General features: G+C 30.6%; 1 protein-coding gene across 3 annotated transcripts; it reads left to right on the plus strand.

The window, feature by feature from the left end:
• The first annotated feature begins 2,398 nt into the window (after window positions 1–2,398).
• LOC118042562 (transcription factor MYBS3) lies at window positions 2,399–7,047 on the plus strand. 3 transcript variants are annotated; one of them, XM_035050265.2, is made up of 4 exons: window positions 2,399–2,831; window positions 4,934–5,142; window positions 5,627–6,187; window positions 6,552–7,047. In XM_035050265.2, exons 1-4 carry the CDS (start codon window positions 2,510–2,512, stop codon window positions 6,567–6,569), a joined length of 1,110 nt encoding a protein of 369 aa, XP_034906156.1. In that variant the 5' UTR covers window positions 2,399–2,509; the 3' UTR covers window positions 6,570–7,047. The 3 variants fall into 3 exon arrangements, with proteins under 3 accessions (XP_034906156.1, XP_034906157.1, XP_034906155.1); XM_035050266.2 differs by having other exon boundaries at window positions 5,627–6,176; XM_035050264.2 differs by lacking the exon at window positions 6,552–7,047 and having other exon boundaries at window positions 2,400–2,831; window positions 5,627–6,349.
• Window positions 7,048–16,183: the final 9,136 nt, after the last annotated feature.

The following is a 16,183-nucleotide window of genomic DNA, read 5'->3' on the forward strand; positions in this document are numbered from 1 at the left end:
TCAACAAAGAGCTACTAACTAATCATGTATATTCCGTTGTTGACACATTTCAACTACCTAAAAGAGAGTTGAGCGTATGCTATTTTTTAAGTAATTTTTTGTTATTATTTCAAGATAAAAAAATAAAAATAAAGAAGATAAGATAGAAAAGAAAATGGATAAAATTATATTTGATAATGATGTATAAAATAAAATAATTATCTCGATATTATATTTGATTAAAATGGATAAAATAAAATAAAATATAAAAAAGTCTATTTTCAACTTATACATTTTAAAAATGATTAGACATTATTATTTTTTATTTTAGTTTATTGAGTGTTGAGATTAATAATATTATAGGGAAATGATTGACTCGACCTGACTTAGTCAAAAACTCAGGTTAATTCTAGATAAAACACAAGTAAAAAACTTGTTGATTCTTTTGAAAAAAAACTTTTTAGTTAAAACAAGGTTACTTTAATTATTTTTAATTTTTTTGGGTGCCAGTCAGGTTGACTCTTTTGACATGTGACCTGAACTTTACTTCAAGCCAACTCCCGAGTTGGATTTTAAAACTATGATAATAATCATTTTTATTCATATATTGACTCGAGTCAACCTGTATTGACCCTCTCAATCTGCGGCCTGGACCTTATTCTGGTCAACCCCTAATATGAGTTTTAAAACCATGATAATAACAATTTTTATCCTTGCATTAAGCCAGGTTAACCCGAGTTGACCCTTTCAATCTATGCTCTAAGATGACTCTTGAATCAAGTTTAAAAATTATGATAATAACAAATTTTATTTTATGTTGACTTGGGTAAATCCTCAAGTCAAGTTTAAAATAATAATAATAACTACTTTTATCCCTATGTTAATTCGGGTCAACGGTCAACCTTGCTCATGACCCGGGTCTTACCTCGAGTCAACCTCGAATTGGATTTAATACTATGATAATAATCATTTTTATTCTAATGCTAACTCAAGTTAACCTAGGTTAATCTCACCTATGATTCGAGTCTCGACTAGTAATCCAAACTTTGATCCAGATCAATTTTTAAATTGAGTTTTAAAATTAAGATAATAATAATTTTTATAATTACATATTTTAATTGAACAATTTTAACATTGAATGTTTTTTATAAGAATATTTTAGAAATAATAAATATTACCTTAGAAAATATGTACCTTTCATTTTAATTTTTTTTTATTATCTTGGTTTATTTTTTTTCCAGTAACAAAATAGTGACTAAAGGCTAAATGAAAGACATCATAATTATCATTATAAATAAAAATCTCGTCAAGGATGCCTGTAAATATACGTGGTGATCGATGCATCAAGCCCCCCAAGTCCACCCTAATTCCACGTGGCTTTTGTAGTCCCTTCACATAAATTGCCAGGTGATTTACTAATATGCCCCTTCTTTTCTTGTCGATCATGTAGTCTAAAGAGACGGTTACTGAAAAAAAAATATTTAATATATATATATATATTTTTTTTTTCCCCCAACAATCCAAAATAAATTATATCTAACAAAGAACCTTTGATAATTTCTTTTTATTGATGAAAAATCCTTTTAAACAGAATTACTGAAAATATTCCGATTTTAGTTATTTTTGTAGAAAATAAAAAAGTCTAAAATATAATTAGATATGATTATAATTACATTAATTTTATTTTTTTTTGCTATTGGTTTTCAATTCAATATGAAAACTTAATTTTGAAACAATTTATTTCAATGAGAGAATTGGTTGTAGATAAAAAAAAAAAAAAAACTAATAAAGTGTTGGTCTAGCGATTAAAATACTGCTATATCCTTTTAATAGTGATAATACAAGTTCGATCTCTAAAAAGTGTACTTATTAGAAAGGGCAACCACAAACTTTGAATGAAACTAATCTCATCCTTTAAAAGGATGTGAGGATACTCTAATAAGAAAAAAAAATACCATGAAAAAAAAAATACATTAAGTAAAAAACAATTTTTCATTTGGTATATGATCTAATTAGATGTAAATAAAAATTAATAACAACATTTTCCATTATAATTTATCAAAAATGTATTTTCTTAACATGGTTATGATAATTAATAAGAAACTTCAAGAAATCTACCGGTTTTATTTATTTTTTAAATATTAAAATGAATTTTCAAAGAATTTATTAAATTATTTTGAATATACACTATTAAAATGGTCAGAAAAAAATCGACCAGCAAACTAATTCACAGATTATCATCAAATAAAAAAACAATCCATAATAAAACCCTATCAAGTATCAACCATTTCCAATGAACATAAATATTTCTAATTAAAGAAAAAAAAAAACATTAACAAGTCATAAGGACAACAATGTCAATTCAACAGTTGCCTCAACGAACGATCCCCCTCTTTCCTTTGATTAATCCCCTCCTAAAATTTCCGAAACACCCTCTCCCTCACACATCCAAACGAAGAGGGATTGAACTATCCATTCAATTTTACCCAACTCAGTTTTATTAGGTGTTGATTCCGCCGAGACACTCACCATGACTCGGCGGTGTTCGCATTGCAGCAACAACGGCCACAACTCTCGAACCTGTCCCACGCGCTCCTCTCTTGCGTCTTCGTCTTCTTCTCCGTTATCTGGAGTCAAGCTCTTTGGCGTCAGGCTCACCGATGGGTCAATTATTAAAAAGAGTGCCAGCATGGGAAACTTGTCGGCGCACTACCATTCCTCTTCATCAGCCGCCGCGTCACCTAATCCTGACTCTCCTATATCTGATCGCGTCCATGATGACGGCTATTTGTCCGATGACCCCGCTGCCCATGCTAGCTGCTCTACCAGTCGACGCGGAGACAGGAAAAAAGGTTTCTTTCTTCTTTCTGTTTTTTGTATCACTGGCTTGAGTGAAATTTGTTGTAAACACACACACACACATATATGTATTTGTGTTTAGGAATGTCGTTTTTATTTTGTTTTGTTTTGTTTTTTTAAATTTATCTGATTTTGATGATGCTTGGTAGATACGGTTGCGGGAGAACGTTAGCGATTTGTTACTGATGATCATGTAATTAATTATAATATCAATCATTGTATTTTTTCCGTTTCGCCCCCTCTTTTTTGGAAGAATAATTTGATTTTTCTTGGTTTGTGTGTGCTATTAAGTTTAGTTGGTCGGCTAGTCAGGAGTCTTGAACTAATTTGTGGGTTTTTGAGTGTCAATTATGTTTAGTTGCTTGGTTAATGAGCAGTCTCCGAGAAGCCTGGAATCGAAGTGGGATATATATTAGGTAGGCCAAGATAGGGGAACTTGAGGAGATCCCAATCTGGGGCCGGGAGGGTGTATGTGTTTGAATCACTGATTAAAGAGAGATTGGTTTTGTTTATTTATTTCTCTACCAAGTAGCAATGTACTTGTAATTTTTTTTAGAAATCATTTGTATTATTTTGTCCATTTATTTTTCTCTCTTTTATTGATCTTGGAGCTTTTTTAAAACTTGAACTATTAGATTAACTTTTCAGGTTTATTGTGCAAGAAGAACAACTAGTTGTCTTTGTGTATTTGGTTTAATTGTCGTGAAATCCTACAGAGATTCTTTCGGGGATCACATGATCAATTGATTCATTATTTACTCTCTTTGAAAATTAGACTGTTTGCTTCATTTATATGCTTTGAGAATATGAGATAATTGCATCATTTGAGATTTATATGACCTGTGCTCACAATGAGTGCGAATTCTATCACTTTCTTTCATCACAAGAAGACCACCAATTATATATTTATTTTCCCTTATGTCTGGAGTTTGTCCTGAAATTCTCTAGGTAAAAACTAATTTTCTAGCTTTGGGTTTTGCTGTAAATTTCTTTATTAGTGGTTCTGTTTTCTTTGGAAGACTTTTCATTCTTTGTTTTTTAGAACAGTTTGGAAGATGTGTTGGAAACTTAAAAGTTAATCAGAAATTGTAGATGACCTCATTACTCATCTTTTTGGTAATTTGACTTTAAAAATACAATTCTAGTAATAGGCATGTGTTGCAAATGTTGTGACTGTCAAGTTATAATGGACAAGTTGAGGTTTCTGCTTTCTTGAAAATTGGAACAATGTCAAGGATATGTGAGGGACTTGCACCTTCAACCATTGAAAAAGGTGATCTAAACGTTTTTAAATTTACCAAGTATTTTGCAATAAACAAAGGGATAAATGAACTGCAACTGCAAGACATTGTGCTAAAGAGCCAATTCATTATGATAATCGTGAAATCACAGTTAATCTTATCTTTCTGTCCCTTTTCTCCCGCTGGAGCAATATCTTTTCTATCCAAATAATTTATTTTGGTCCTCAAAGATCCTTGTGCTCCTTGATTTGGAATTTTTGGTAAGTGATGGTAGTATTGAATCAGGAGGTGAAGAGTATTTGGCGTAGACAGCTAGTATATAACTTCATGATGATTGGGAATAGGGCCCTGCTATAAATCATCTACTAATGGTAGTTTGTTAATTATAGTCTATCAAAGGAAAAAACATGCTTTATTTTTTTGTTGACCATCTGACTTTTGAGCTTTGATATTGGTGATAGCATGGCCATTACGCAGTCATTGCCCCACTAAATTTGGCCGTTCTGAAGATCATAATACTTCACTTTCCCTCAGCTTCTATTTTCAATAAAAGTAACATCTGCAATTCCTGAAAAGAAAAAACTAAGATGTAGTTCACCTACTGAGTCAAATTTATCTCTTGGCTATACATCACTTCTTGGATGACTAGAGCTGTGTTTGACTGGTGGTTTCATAAAATTGACTTGTTTTGTCATGTTAGATAATATAATGTGCTACTTCTCCGACTATAATAGTGGAGGGATGATTTTTCAATTTAGAGAATTATCTACAGGCTGAGGTGGCCAAAGTTATCATATTGTTAGTTTACTATTTACTGGAGCAGCTGGCTTATGTGTTTTGTATTTGTTTTTTAGGTGTCCCGTGGACTGAAGAGGAGCATCGGATGTTCTTAATTGGTCTACAGAAATTGGGAAAAGGAGATTGGCGTGGAATAGCTCGAAACTTTGTGGTATCTAGGACTCCCACTCAGGTAGCAAGCCATGCTCAGAAATTTTTCATCCGCCAGAGCAATGCCACTCGGAGAAAGAGACGGTCCAGCCTTTTTGATATGGTTCCAGAAATGGTCTGTCTTGCTTCCTTTATCTTCATTTTTCATCTTTATAATCACACCTGTATCTATGTGGACAGACTTATATTTGCATGCCAGTGGTATTTGGTAAATGTGCTAGCTCTTCAGGGGAGTGGGGTGGGGGTTTCCCTTATCTTTTCATGTTACATGCATACAGAAGATTAATTATGTTGAAATGCCCAAAGTCAAAAGAAATATGAAATAGATGTGTGAAGTGGTTCCCTTTCACTGAAAGTGGTGAGATGCACTGCTTGGTCTGGTATGAATGTGATGCAGCAGAGTTTTTAATCAAAATTTTCTTTTCTTGTCCTTATTGCTGTTCCCTTGAACCGTTTTTGCGTATTCTGTTGAAAGGAACTTGTGCTGCTTTGCCGTGTAGTGTCCCGCCAATTAATGCTGGGGCTAGATGAATTCATTTGTAATATCATTGATGCCTTAAAACTGAAATTTATGCCTTATTTTGTTATATTTTTTCCAGGCAACTGATCCACAGCCAGTTCCAGAAGAACAAGAGTTGCCATCTTCTCAGGCAGGAGATGCTGATAATGTAGATGCACTACCCTCATTGAATCTCTCTCTCAAGCCAGAATTTGAACCCATGGATACTGAATCTCAAGAACTAGTCAAGGAACGTGATAAAACTGTGATGGGGTTTAGTGAATTCAAACCATCTGTCCCTAGTTCAAGTGAATTTGTCCCAATAGTTTCAGGGTCGAATGAATTCACAGCAGTTCCTGGATTTTTCCCAGCTTACATGCCAGTTCCTTATCCGTATTGGGCTCCAAATACCACGCCCTTTGAAGAAGGTAAGGGTGCAGCAACATCACATCACGAGGTCCTAAAGCCAGTTCCAAGCATTCTCAAGGAGCCTTTCAATGTAGATGAACTGGTTGGCATGTCTCATCTCAGTCTAGGAGAGATTGAGAGACGCCACAGGGAGCCTTCACCACTCTCCCTGAAACTAATTGGGGAGGCACCTAGGCAGTCCGCATTTCATGCAAGTGCTCCAGCCAGTGGATCAGATATAAGTAATGGCAAGGCTAGTCCCATCCAAGCAGTTTGAATTCATATTTTATGTCATGCTCTTATAACATAGGGTAACCAAGATCGGGTTTGATAATATGTTCTATTATTCTTTCTAATTGTAAACATCTAGAAGTATAAATAATTGAATGGGTAGGGTCACCATGTTGCCTATTTATCCTCTAGTCGTTTAACATGTCAGCTTGAGCATAGATCATTCTTACCTTGGCACTGTGCATCTGTTACTGCATGCATTCCAGATTTTCAGTAGGTTGATGAACTTGGAAGCTCCCATTTGACCTGGAGATGTAATAGGGATATTGTTAAATCCCAAAATTCTCAATTATTGAAAACTGAAGTGCGCATTGCTGTGATTTCAGGTGGCACCAAAAGGTTGAACTCGTAGAGCCATCTTTAGTTGATGATCTATGACCTCTCTCTCTCTCGCTCTCTCTCGGCAAATATAGCATTTAGGAGGCAAGTCCGATCCAAACCATGATAGCTCCTTTGTGGCAATGCTTGCATCCGTCTTCTCTAGAGCTGTTTGTCCTCCTCGCCGCCGCTGCCTGCCTGCCTGCCTAGGCAACAGCATAAAGACAATGCTCGTGCATTCTTCCGTGTATGACGTATGAAAACCGGTGACGCTGCCACCAAGTATGCCTAAATCCTGTATCTAACAAGAACTGGGTTTCTATCCTTGAGCTACCAAATTGTAAATATAGCTCTCCTTAAAATAACGATGCTGGGTTGTTTTCCACTAGGTACAACCATACAAGCCACTTTAAGTTCTATCTCTGTATTTGCTCATTGGCCCATTCTTTAGATTTAATCTCCAAATTTTATCCAATCTGGTTGCCGCTCCCTTCAGGTTATTAATTGCAAGAGGTTATAGGGAATGCATGTGTTCTTTTTCAATTTTGTATGTGTAATTCATTAATAATTCCAGCACTTGTTTAATTTCTATGATAAAATGATAGCAAGATCACGCGCGATATATAAATATATACATGTGAGCGCGCGCGCATATACATAAAGGAAACTATCATGCTTTGTGTCATCTCAATCAATGACTCCTATGCTTGACACAAGTACCTATCCCCCTTCTATCTTGATATTCTTCATCATATATTTGGACTTCCGAACATCAAGTTTCAATCATGCAAAAACAACTTGATCTTCTCTCTCTTTATTATGATGTATTTGATATTAGGGATGAAATTGCTATAAAAATATACTTGAATGGAGAGAGGGAACAATAACCCATTCCAACAAAGTGTCATAAATATGCGCACGCGCTCTTTGTTTTCCTCTAAAGTAGATATATCCTCTTTATTTATCTTGAATATTATGATTGAATATTATGATATGACTAACTTAATGGTATGTTAATCTTTGTGATACATGAATATAATTAAATGTATCCAATATATCTAGTAAGCTTAAACATCAATTTAAGAAGTGCATGACTTTGACTAATGTACTTTACAAATTCAATTAATGAAGTATATGCTTTTAATCAATGTATTTTTAGAACACATGGACCAATACAACTAAATTAATTAACTTTAATGTGGTTATGAAAGTCAAATTTTTCAACATTCTCTCACTTGACTCAATGAATGAACACATTAAACTTATTTATGAATAAATTCCTACATGACCATAATGAAAGAAAATAAGTAACACTTAGCTAAATAAATAACTAAGATGTATCATGGTAGTTTTGCATCAATTATATGACATAATCTTTCCATACTTCACAATACTAGTATTTATTTGAATAAGTGTGAGAAAAGATATGTACAATGCATCATGTTCATATTATAAATACTCCCACTAGTATGTCAAAGCATTGCATCTTCCCATCATCATCAAATAATATGCACTAAGAGATAGGAAATATTACAAATTAATCACGTTAGTAAACATAATGTATCCAAAATAACTAGAAGCCAATATTCAAACCAAATATAATTTACATGCTTGCTATGTAGTTTAAGCACCAATACTTTAGTAAAAGCGAAATCATCATCTTAGTATTGATGTGCTCCATAAACACTCTTTTATCTCACGTTATTTCTCTGACAACAAGATATCTTAACTTTATATGCTTTGAATTGCTTGAACATTTATTGTTTTTGAAGAAGAAAACAACAACTGAGTTGTCACCTTTGATGTGCTTAGAAATAAAATAAACTATTTGAAGTCCTAAAAACAATTCCTCAACCAAATTGCTTGGGAGATAGTCTCATAACATGTCACCAATTCAGCTTTCATGGTAGAAGAGAGGCAATGAGATTCTATTTCATTCTTTTTTCATAAAATAACACCTTTATCTAATAAAAATATGTAACTTGATGTTGACTTTAACAAGTCAACTCATCCATGAGGTTTGAATATGAGTTTCGAGTGATTCCAAATAAATCACTAAGTATATAGGTGAGTTGATGATCTTTTATTCATTAAATTAATTGCACCACTTTCTTTGCAATTTTTTAGTGTTACATTATAGGATCGAAACAACAACAAAACTAGGATCGAAACAAGTACATGTTTGAGCATACAATAATTGTCCAACAACATAAGCATGTGAAATATTTTCCATTTGTTTTTGCTCGACTGCCTTTGTAAGGCTTTGATTTATGGTGAGTTTATCACTTTTCATGATATATAACGACTAGAATTGGTGAACAACTTTTTATGTTAAATCTTTCAAGAACTTTGTTAATATAGGTCTTTTGAGATAAATTGAGAATTCTTTTAGATCTATCACAATAAATTTTGATGTCTAAAATAAAAGAGGTATCTTCGATATCTTTTATCTCAAAGCTCTTAGAAAAAAAAAAAAAAACTTTAGTATCAATCAATAGACCTAGATTATTACTAGTATAAATGATATCATTTATACATAGAATAAAAAATATAAACTTGCTCCCACTAATTTTAAGATATATGCACCCATCAATATCATTTCCTTTAATTTCAAAGAAAATAATGGTATTATAAAACTTAAGATACCATTGACGAGAAGCTTGTTTAAGTTCATATAAGGATTTTTTAATCTAGAAACTAATCTTTTCCTTGCTCTTTAAGACCTTCAAGTTGTTTCATTTAAATCTCTTCTTATTTATATTTAAAAATATTGCTTTCATATCTATTTCATATAGATCTTAATCATAAAGAGCCACTAACCTATAAAAATTCTAAAGAAATCTTTCTTTGACATGGAAGAAAATATCTTATTATAATTAATAGATCTTTTCTTTTGAGTAAATCTTTTAGTAACTTATTGAGTTTTATAGTGAACAATATCACCTTTAGATTTTGTTGAGTGGTAAAAAGCCACTTATGTTGAATTTAAATAACTCTATAAAGTAATGTCATAATGCAAAAAATTTCTAAACTCGGTTTTATATATAAATGTCATTTCATCTATCAATTTTTGAAATTCATTATTTTTTATGGCTTACATAAACATCATAAGATCACTTTTAGTCATAATAAGAACCCCTTGTAATTATACAATCTAAATTAGCATGATTTCTTTTTCTTATAGATTTACATAAATTTTCTACAATGACTACATCTTCTAGCTCATTAGGTGTACTTTCCTTGATGGTATTAATACTAGTATCGTGAGTTCTTAATTGATTTTTTACTACATTAACTTGATCAAATATAAAAAAATCAACTTTATTTTTTTTAAAACTATCAATTTCTTTTTCCAAGAATTTGGCAATGCTTGTTTCTACTATTATAATGTAATGAATATGATAATAAAATCTTTTAAACATTTATGGATAACCAATAAATAAATAACTTATGATCCTATAATCCAATTTTCTTTTATATGGGTTATAAAACTTTGGTTTAACAGGACAATCTTAAATATATTAATGATTTAAACTTGGTTTCCTACCTACTTCTAACTTAAAAAAAAGTTGGTACACTTTTATTAGGAACATTGTTTAAAACATACAAGGTTGTTTTGACAGTTGTACTCCACAATAACTCAAGTAAAGAGTGTCACTAATTATACACCGTACCATAGTTTTAAAACCCGGCCCAGCTCCACCTAGGATCCAACCGACCCGGGGTTGGAACCAGGATGAATTGAAGAAAAAATAAGGGAAGGAAAAACCTAGTGTGACCCAGTTGACCCGTTGAGTTGACTCGGTCAAAAACCCGGTTGCAATCCGTTAACTTTTGTTTTTGTTTTTTTTTACTAAAATGACGTCATTTTGACAGGGTCGAAGAAAACTCAAATAATCAATAAAAATATAGTCAATTTTAATAGAAAAAATCAATATGACATATTTTATTGTTTTAATTTTGAGGCGGAAACCAAGAAAATCACCATCAATCAACCTGGGTTTTACATAAAAAATTATGATCCGAGTCATATGCACAATCATAATGAGTTACCAAGTTTGTTAGTTGTTGTTTTTCTTTTCCCTACCCTTGTTCTCTCCCTGGTTGTCCCTGCATTGGTCTTGGGTTAGATGAAATTCAAGCCTAAATTGAAGATTTAATATATAATTAGGGATCAAATTGAAAAAAATAGCTTAGAATCATGTGGGGTGGAATTTAGACTTAATTAAAGGGTTCTTATACAATCAAGGACCAAAGTTAATGAAGAGAGAAAATATAGAGCATGCACCAACATATAAGAGGATTCATTGTGCTGTGGTGGCATGTATGACGTCCTCCAACCCCTATAAATGATTTTTCATGGGGTCGTTAGATGGGTATCGATGGTCTCTTCCATTAAAGATGATGCATGGCGGTGCCGACAACCAATTTTCCTCTTTATTTTCTTCTTTTCCTTTTTTTTTTTGTCTCCCTGGGAATTTCATATCTTTTCTTTTCTTTTCCTTTAAGCGAATAATTTTTTCCTACCTGTCAATTACAATCCTTCAAGTTCTAATATGTCAAAAAACAAAAAACCCGGGCAATGCACAAAACTGAATCTTAGTCAATGACATTTTTTATACCATTGAGAATCTTATTGCGAGATCATCAAAACAAATCATCAACGTTAATTACAAATAAAATAAATATGAAAGGTTAAAATAAATAATAATCACTATATGAATCCATAGAGCCAAGGAGTAAGAATAACAGTAGATACAATGGTGAATCGCCTTCTTGCTTTAGTTTTTCTTAATTAAAAAAATCCTCAAATATACTCTATAATCAAATTCATTTTATTTTTAGGGTAATACAAAAGATAATGATGAAAGTAAATATAAACTCTCTCTACCATTTTTAAAAAGACATTGGTCAAGACTTGATTAGGTTTTCTTTGTTTTGTCCTATATAGGCAATCATGGGCCCTATCATTAATCGTTAGTATTTAAAGAGGAACAAGAGGATATCAAGTTTATTCACAACTAATGAGGACTAGCAAAGCAGCGTTTGGAAATGTGATTATTTCTATATTTTTAAAAAGTTTTAATTTTTTTTTTAAAAATTAATTTTTTATATATTTTTAATCATTTGATGTGCTAATTTTAAAAATTATTTTTTTAAAAATAAAAAAACATCATTTTGATACATTTCAGGCATGAAAAACACTTTTAAAAAAAACCACAACCACACTTCCAAACATGCTACTCTTGCCTATAAACTACTTGTCTAATCAATAGAAAAAAAAATTCTTACTTTCATCCCTAAGAAGTAAAAATTTATTTTATCCTTCAAAAAATATTCCTTGATATGTATAATTGCCGGTCTCTACTATCTTAGAAGAAAAAAACAGTTCTTCAAAACTTTATTATTTCTTTGGTCTATCCATCACTATCTCCTAAATCAACTGTTTTGATTGATATCCCGTGTGTGTATATATAATCTTGATTACTATTTGTTTCTAAAAGGTATGTTTAACATTTTATACAAAATAAAAATATCATTAATTCATATGTTATATCATCATTTTTGTTCATAATTCTTAAAATACCTTTTTTCAGTTGTGGGTTCCTTACAAAATGGATTTTAATTTGGGTTAAAGATAATAATTATATACTTCCATAGCTGAGAATTTCATACCTCTCATGTGATATAGTTTTTTCTTTTCATTTTGATCTTCAAATTGCAATTTCTTCTAATTTGGCCCTTAATAATTCCTTTTCTTTTGCTGTCCTTTATTTTCCCATTCTCTTTCATTTTTATTTTAGCATGTGCCCAAGGTATTTAGGAATTGTTTCAAAACATAATAACATGTCGATTTTGTGTAGGAAAGTTTTTAATTGTTACAGAATATAAAATAAAAATAAAAATGATCAAATTTGACATTGATTATAATTGACATCTTTTTTCCATTTTTACTATTCTATAGGAGTGTAAATCTAAACTTTAGTCCCTCAATATTATTTTTAAGAATATGGTCCCTTCAATTCTTGGATTTTTTTTTGGTTTCCATCCATAACTTTATTTTTTCGTTTTAGTCCCTTGATCTTAAGAAATAAGAGAGAAAATTATTGGAAAAGTTTGATAAGAGAGAAAGCCTTTGGATTACTTTCAATCACCAATTACTTTGATTCTAGTGTTTATGACATTATCTTCAATACATAAATTTATTAGAGGTGGTTTTCATCTTTTAATTATATAAAAAAAATAGATCAAAGCTTGTAAAATCTTATTTGATTTGATTTGATTTTGCGTTTTACTCATGATTAGAATGTGTTTTGTTTTTAGAAATGAGATTATAAAGGTTTATGAGATTTTGTTTCTCATATTTTTACATGAAAAAAGCTTGAAATCTTGGTTTTTAAGGCCTAAAATCTTGAACTTTGAATTTCCAGTCACTAAAGCCACATTCAATTATAAAAAAAGATGGCAGGTTATTGATGCATCATTGTCTTTCTAAGCGGCGTTGCATCATCCACCAGATTAAAAAAAATAGGGCAGGCAACAAGAGAAAAAAAAGGAACAAGGCAAGTGGGCTTAGGAGCATCTACGTTTTATGCGAGCTACATGTCAACCCATGCGTGATTGGCCTTTTATTTTTTTCCATCCCATTGTTTTTTTTCCTTCTCATTTTGTGTTTTCTAATTGAATTCTTTTTAAACAAATTTATTTAAATAATTATCCAATTATTTCATTATTTTAAAATGATAGTAGCATCTTTCATTGCAACATTAACAATTTCTTTATGAATAGTTATTTATGAAACTAATATGCATGATTTTCTAAATACGGATAAAATGCCTATTTTTTTAAAAAACAATTTATTGTAAATCTTTTATATAGTTTTTTTTTAACATTATTATTTTTATATGTTTTTAATAAATTTGTTCCTAAATTATTAGTTCATTATTTTATTTTTTTGTTTTATTAAAACTTTTCAGATTATGATAAGCTTTTGTTAACAAAAATAAAACTTATGTAAAAAACTATTTTGTCAACAACAAAAAAAAATGCTTTAAAAAGGGAAAGATGTTTTGATTAAAGAGATATCATTTTAGTCTTATCTTAAATTGTTAGAATTTTTTTTGGATCTTGATTTTAATTTCTTATAATTTCTATGCAATAAAAAATATTTCTAAAGGAAGATATATTTTCTTAAGAAAAATACATTAATAAAAAAGAAAATTTATATAAACAATTAAATTTTTTTTTTAAAAAATTAAATTATTTAACTTGTGATGAAAATATATTTTATTGCTATATCATTAAATAAAAGAAAGATTTGAAGAGCATCCTGCATCATGAGATCAAATATCATTATATGCCTTTATCTTTCAACTTCCTGTTTAGTCTTTAATTAGCATTACAACTTGTTTTACATTTTATTAGTTCATCCCTCTTTTGTTTTATTTCATTAATGCTCGTATCAATTTTCCAATTCTCAATTAAATCCTTTTATGATGAAAGAAAATGCATTCACAATACCAACTTGTTTTTCGCTTGGATAAAAAAAATAACTTAGAATCCCACCTTGAGGTAGCGTTGGTAATTGGCTAGGTCTCTTGCTATAATAACTATCATGCACCATACATATAATAAGCTCTCAACTCCAAAATATAACTTATCAATTAATATAGCTTCAATTTCTTCATTGTTTTCCAGGTTAAATTTACTTTCTCTTCTTGATGCATTTTTGTATTTTCGTATTGAGTTTCTAGTAATAATCAAATTGACTAAGAAGTAATTTTGTATTTTAATAAATAAAAAAATATAATTTAAAAATAATAATAGCTAATGCGTGCATTGGACATACTAGTACATTAGATGTGTTGTCAAATTTAGGCGGAGATTGCATACGGTGTAAGAAGATGGTCTTGATATGGTTAGAATCATCTCGACAACCCCTTCTCTTCTAAGACATCGTGTGTGGTGTACTGATTTCTAGTTCGGTGATAGAGATCTTTTTATTTTCCCTTGGTTTTTCTCCTTTATGATCACACCTGATTGTCTAAATATTTAATGCAACTCTTCAATTTGTTTTCCTTCAAATTTACTCTATGTTATTTTGATTACTATTTTTTTTATTTGAAGTAATTTATAAAATAAGATTTTTTTTTAATTTCATCCTTCAACCTTTTCATCTATCAGATTTGATATTTATTATTTTGATTGATATTTTTTTTAATTTGAAATAACTTATAAAATTGGATTTTGTTTTTCAATTTCATCTCTTTTTAACTATTTTATCTGTCAGATTTGGTTCGTATTATTTTAATAAACTGTTTCTTAAAAAAATTGTAAAAATTATTTTTTCAGCTCATTTTCCATGGCCATAACTAAACAATGGAAATAATTTTTCAACTCATTTTCTATAACTCTGCTAAACATAAAAAAATAATTCACTTTTTAGAATCTATTTTCCATAGAAATCACTTCGCAAAAAAAAAAAAAAAAAAAACGTACCCAACAATCTTATCAGAATATATTTGAGGCTTATTTTTTAACAAATAAGCAATAAAGTTGGGACCAAATATTATTTTATGTTTTTTTCCCCTCTTACTCAACTCAATCTCATCATCTTTTATAGAGCTTTCATCTATAATTTGATGACTACCTGAACTTGCTTTATTCATATTTTTAAGTGAACAAATTTCTTGTGCTTTATTATAAGAAAACACATATTTAAAGAATATTGTTGTGATGTCACGGTCGCACAAATTAATTACCTTAGCGTAAAACACAACACACAAGATAGTATAGAGCAAGCAAGGGGTTGATCCCACGAGGAAGATTTAGTTCAGATTTTTATGCTATACGTTATGCAATTGGGGGATTTTGATTTGTGATGATCTAAACTATAAAAGAAATTAAACTAGCAAACAAAATCAATTGAAATTGAAATTTATCAAGAAAACAAACCTTGGTCGCAAGCATACATCCACCAACAGAAATTAGAACCGATTCTTGAAACGAAACTTCAATTTATATTCTGAATTTTTATCTTTTCTTAACATTGGTTAATTAAAGGATCTGCTGAATAATTAACCCTAACTAACAAACAATCACAATGTCCGCATTAATGATTTAGCTCAATGGCAGCCTTAAGAATTAGATAAATTGATTGATCTTTTGACAACCAAGCTGTCCGCAGCTTGTTTCCCTTTGTTTGAGTGTTCTCCCTAAGTTTAATAACATAGTTCCGCCACAATTATCAAGCTTAGTTACTTCACAAGTTCATATATCACAACTCCAGTTTTGATATCAAACTTAGCAATAGATTGTTCACAATAATAACTTAGAGTCTGCTCTAGCAATTATCAACAAAAATCATAGAAAATATGCATAAAATGAGCTTAGCCTTGCATATCTATGCAATAACTACCCTTAAAGGTAGAAGAAAGCATTATTTTTGGTTTGTAGAGAGGAGAGTTTGTGTTTCTTCACTTCTAGCTGCTGCCCCCTTTCTTCTCTCTTTCCCTTCTCTCTTTCTTTTTATATGCTAAGAAACCCTAGTCCCTATTTTACAAAATAGCCCTCCCTTAAGTTGACAATTTACATTTAAGCACTTCAATAACTATTTTCCTAAAAAAGAGAAATAACTTTG

The sequence above is a fragment of the Populus alba genome, chromosome 1 (genome assembly GCF_005239225.2).
Source record: "Populus alba chromosome 1, ASM523922v2, whole genome shotgun sequence".
In the NCBI taxonomy this organism is placed as follows: domain Eukaryota; kingdom Viridiplantae; phylum Streptophyta; class Magnoliopsida; order Malpighiales; family Salicaceae; genus Populus; species Populus alba.

What these genes read in the sequence shown, in the direction of transcription:
- LOC118042562 (XM_035050264.2), top strand. Translation starts at nt 2,510, where the DNA reads ATGACTCGGCGGTGTTCGCATTGCAGCAACAACGGCCACAACTCTCGA. An exon ending in ACGCGGAGACAGGAAAAAAG is followed by an intron (nt 2,832 to 4,933) that starts GTTTCTTTCTTC and finishes TTTGTTTTTTAG; the next exon opens with GTGTCCCGTGGACTGAAGAG. An exon ending in TTGATATGGTTCCAGAAATG is followed by an intron (nt 5,143 to 5,626) that starts GTCTGTCTTGCT and finishes TATTTTTTCCAG; the next exon opens with GCAACTGATCCACAGCCAGT.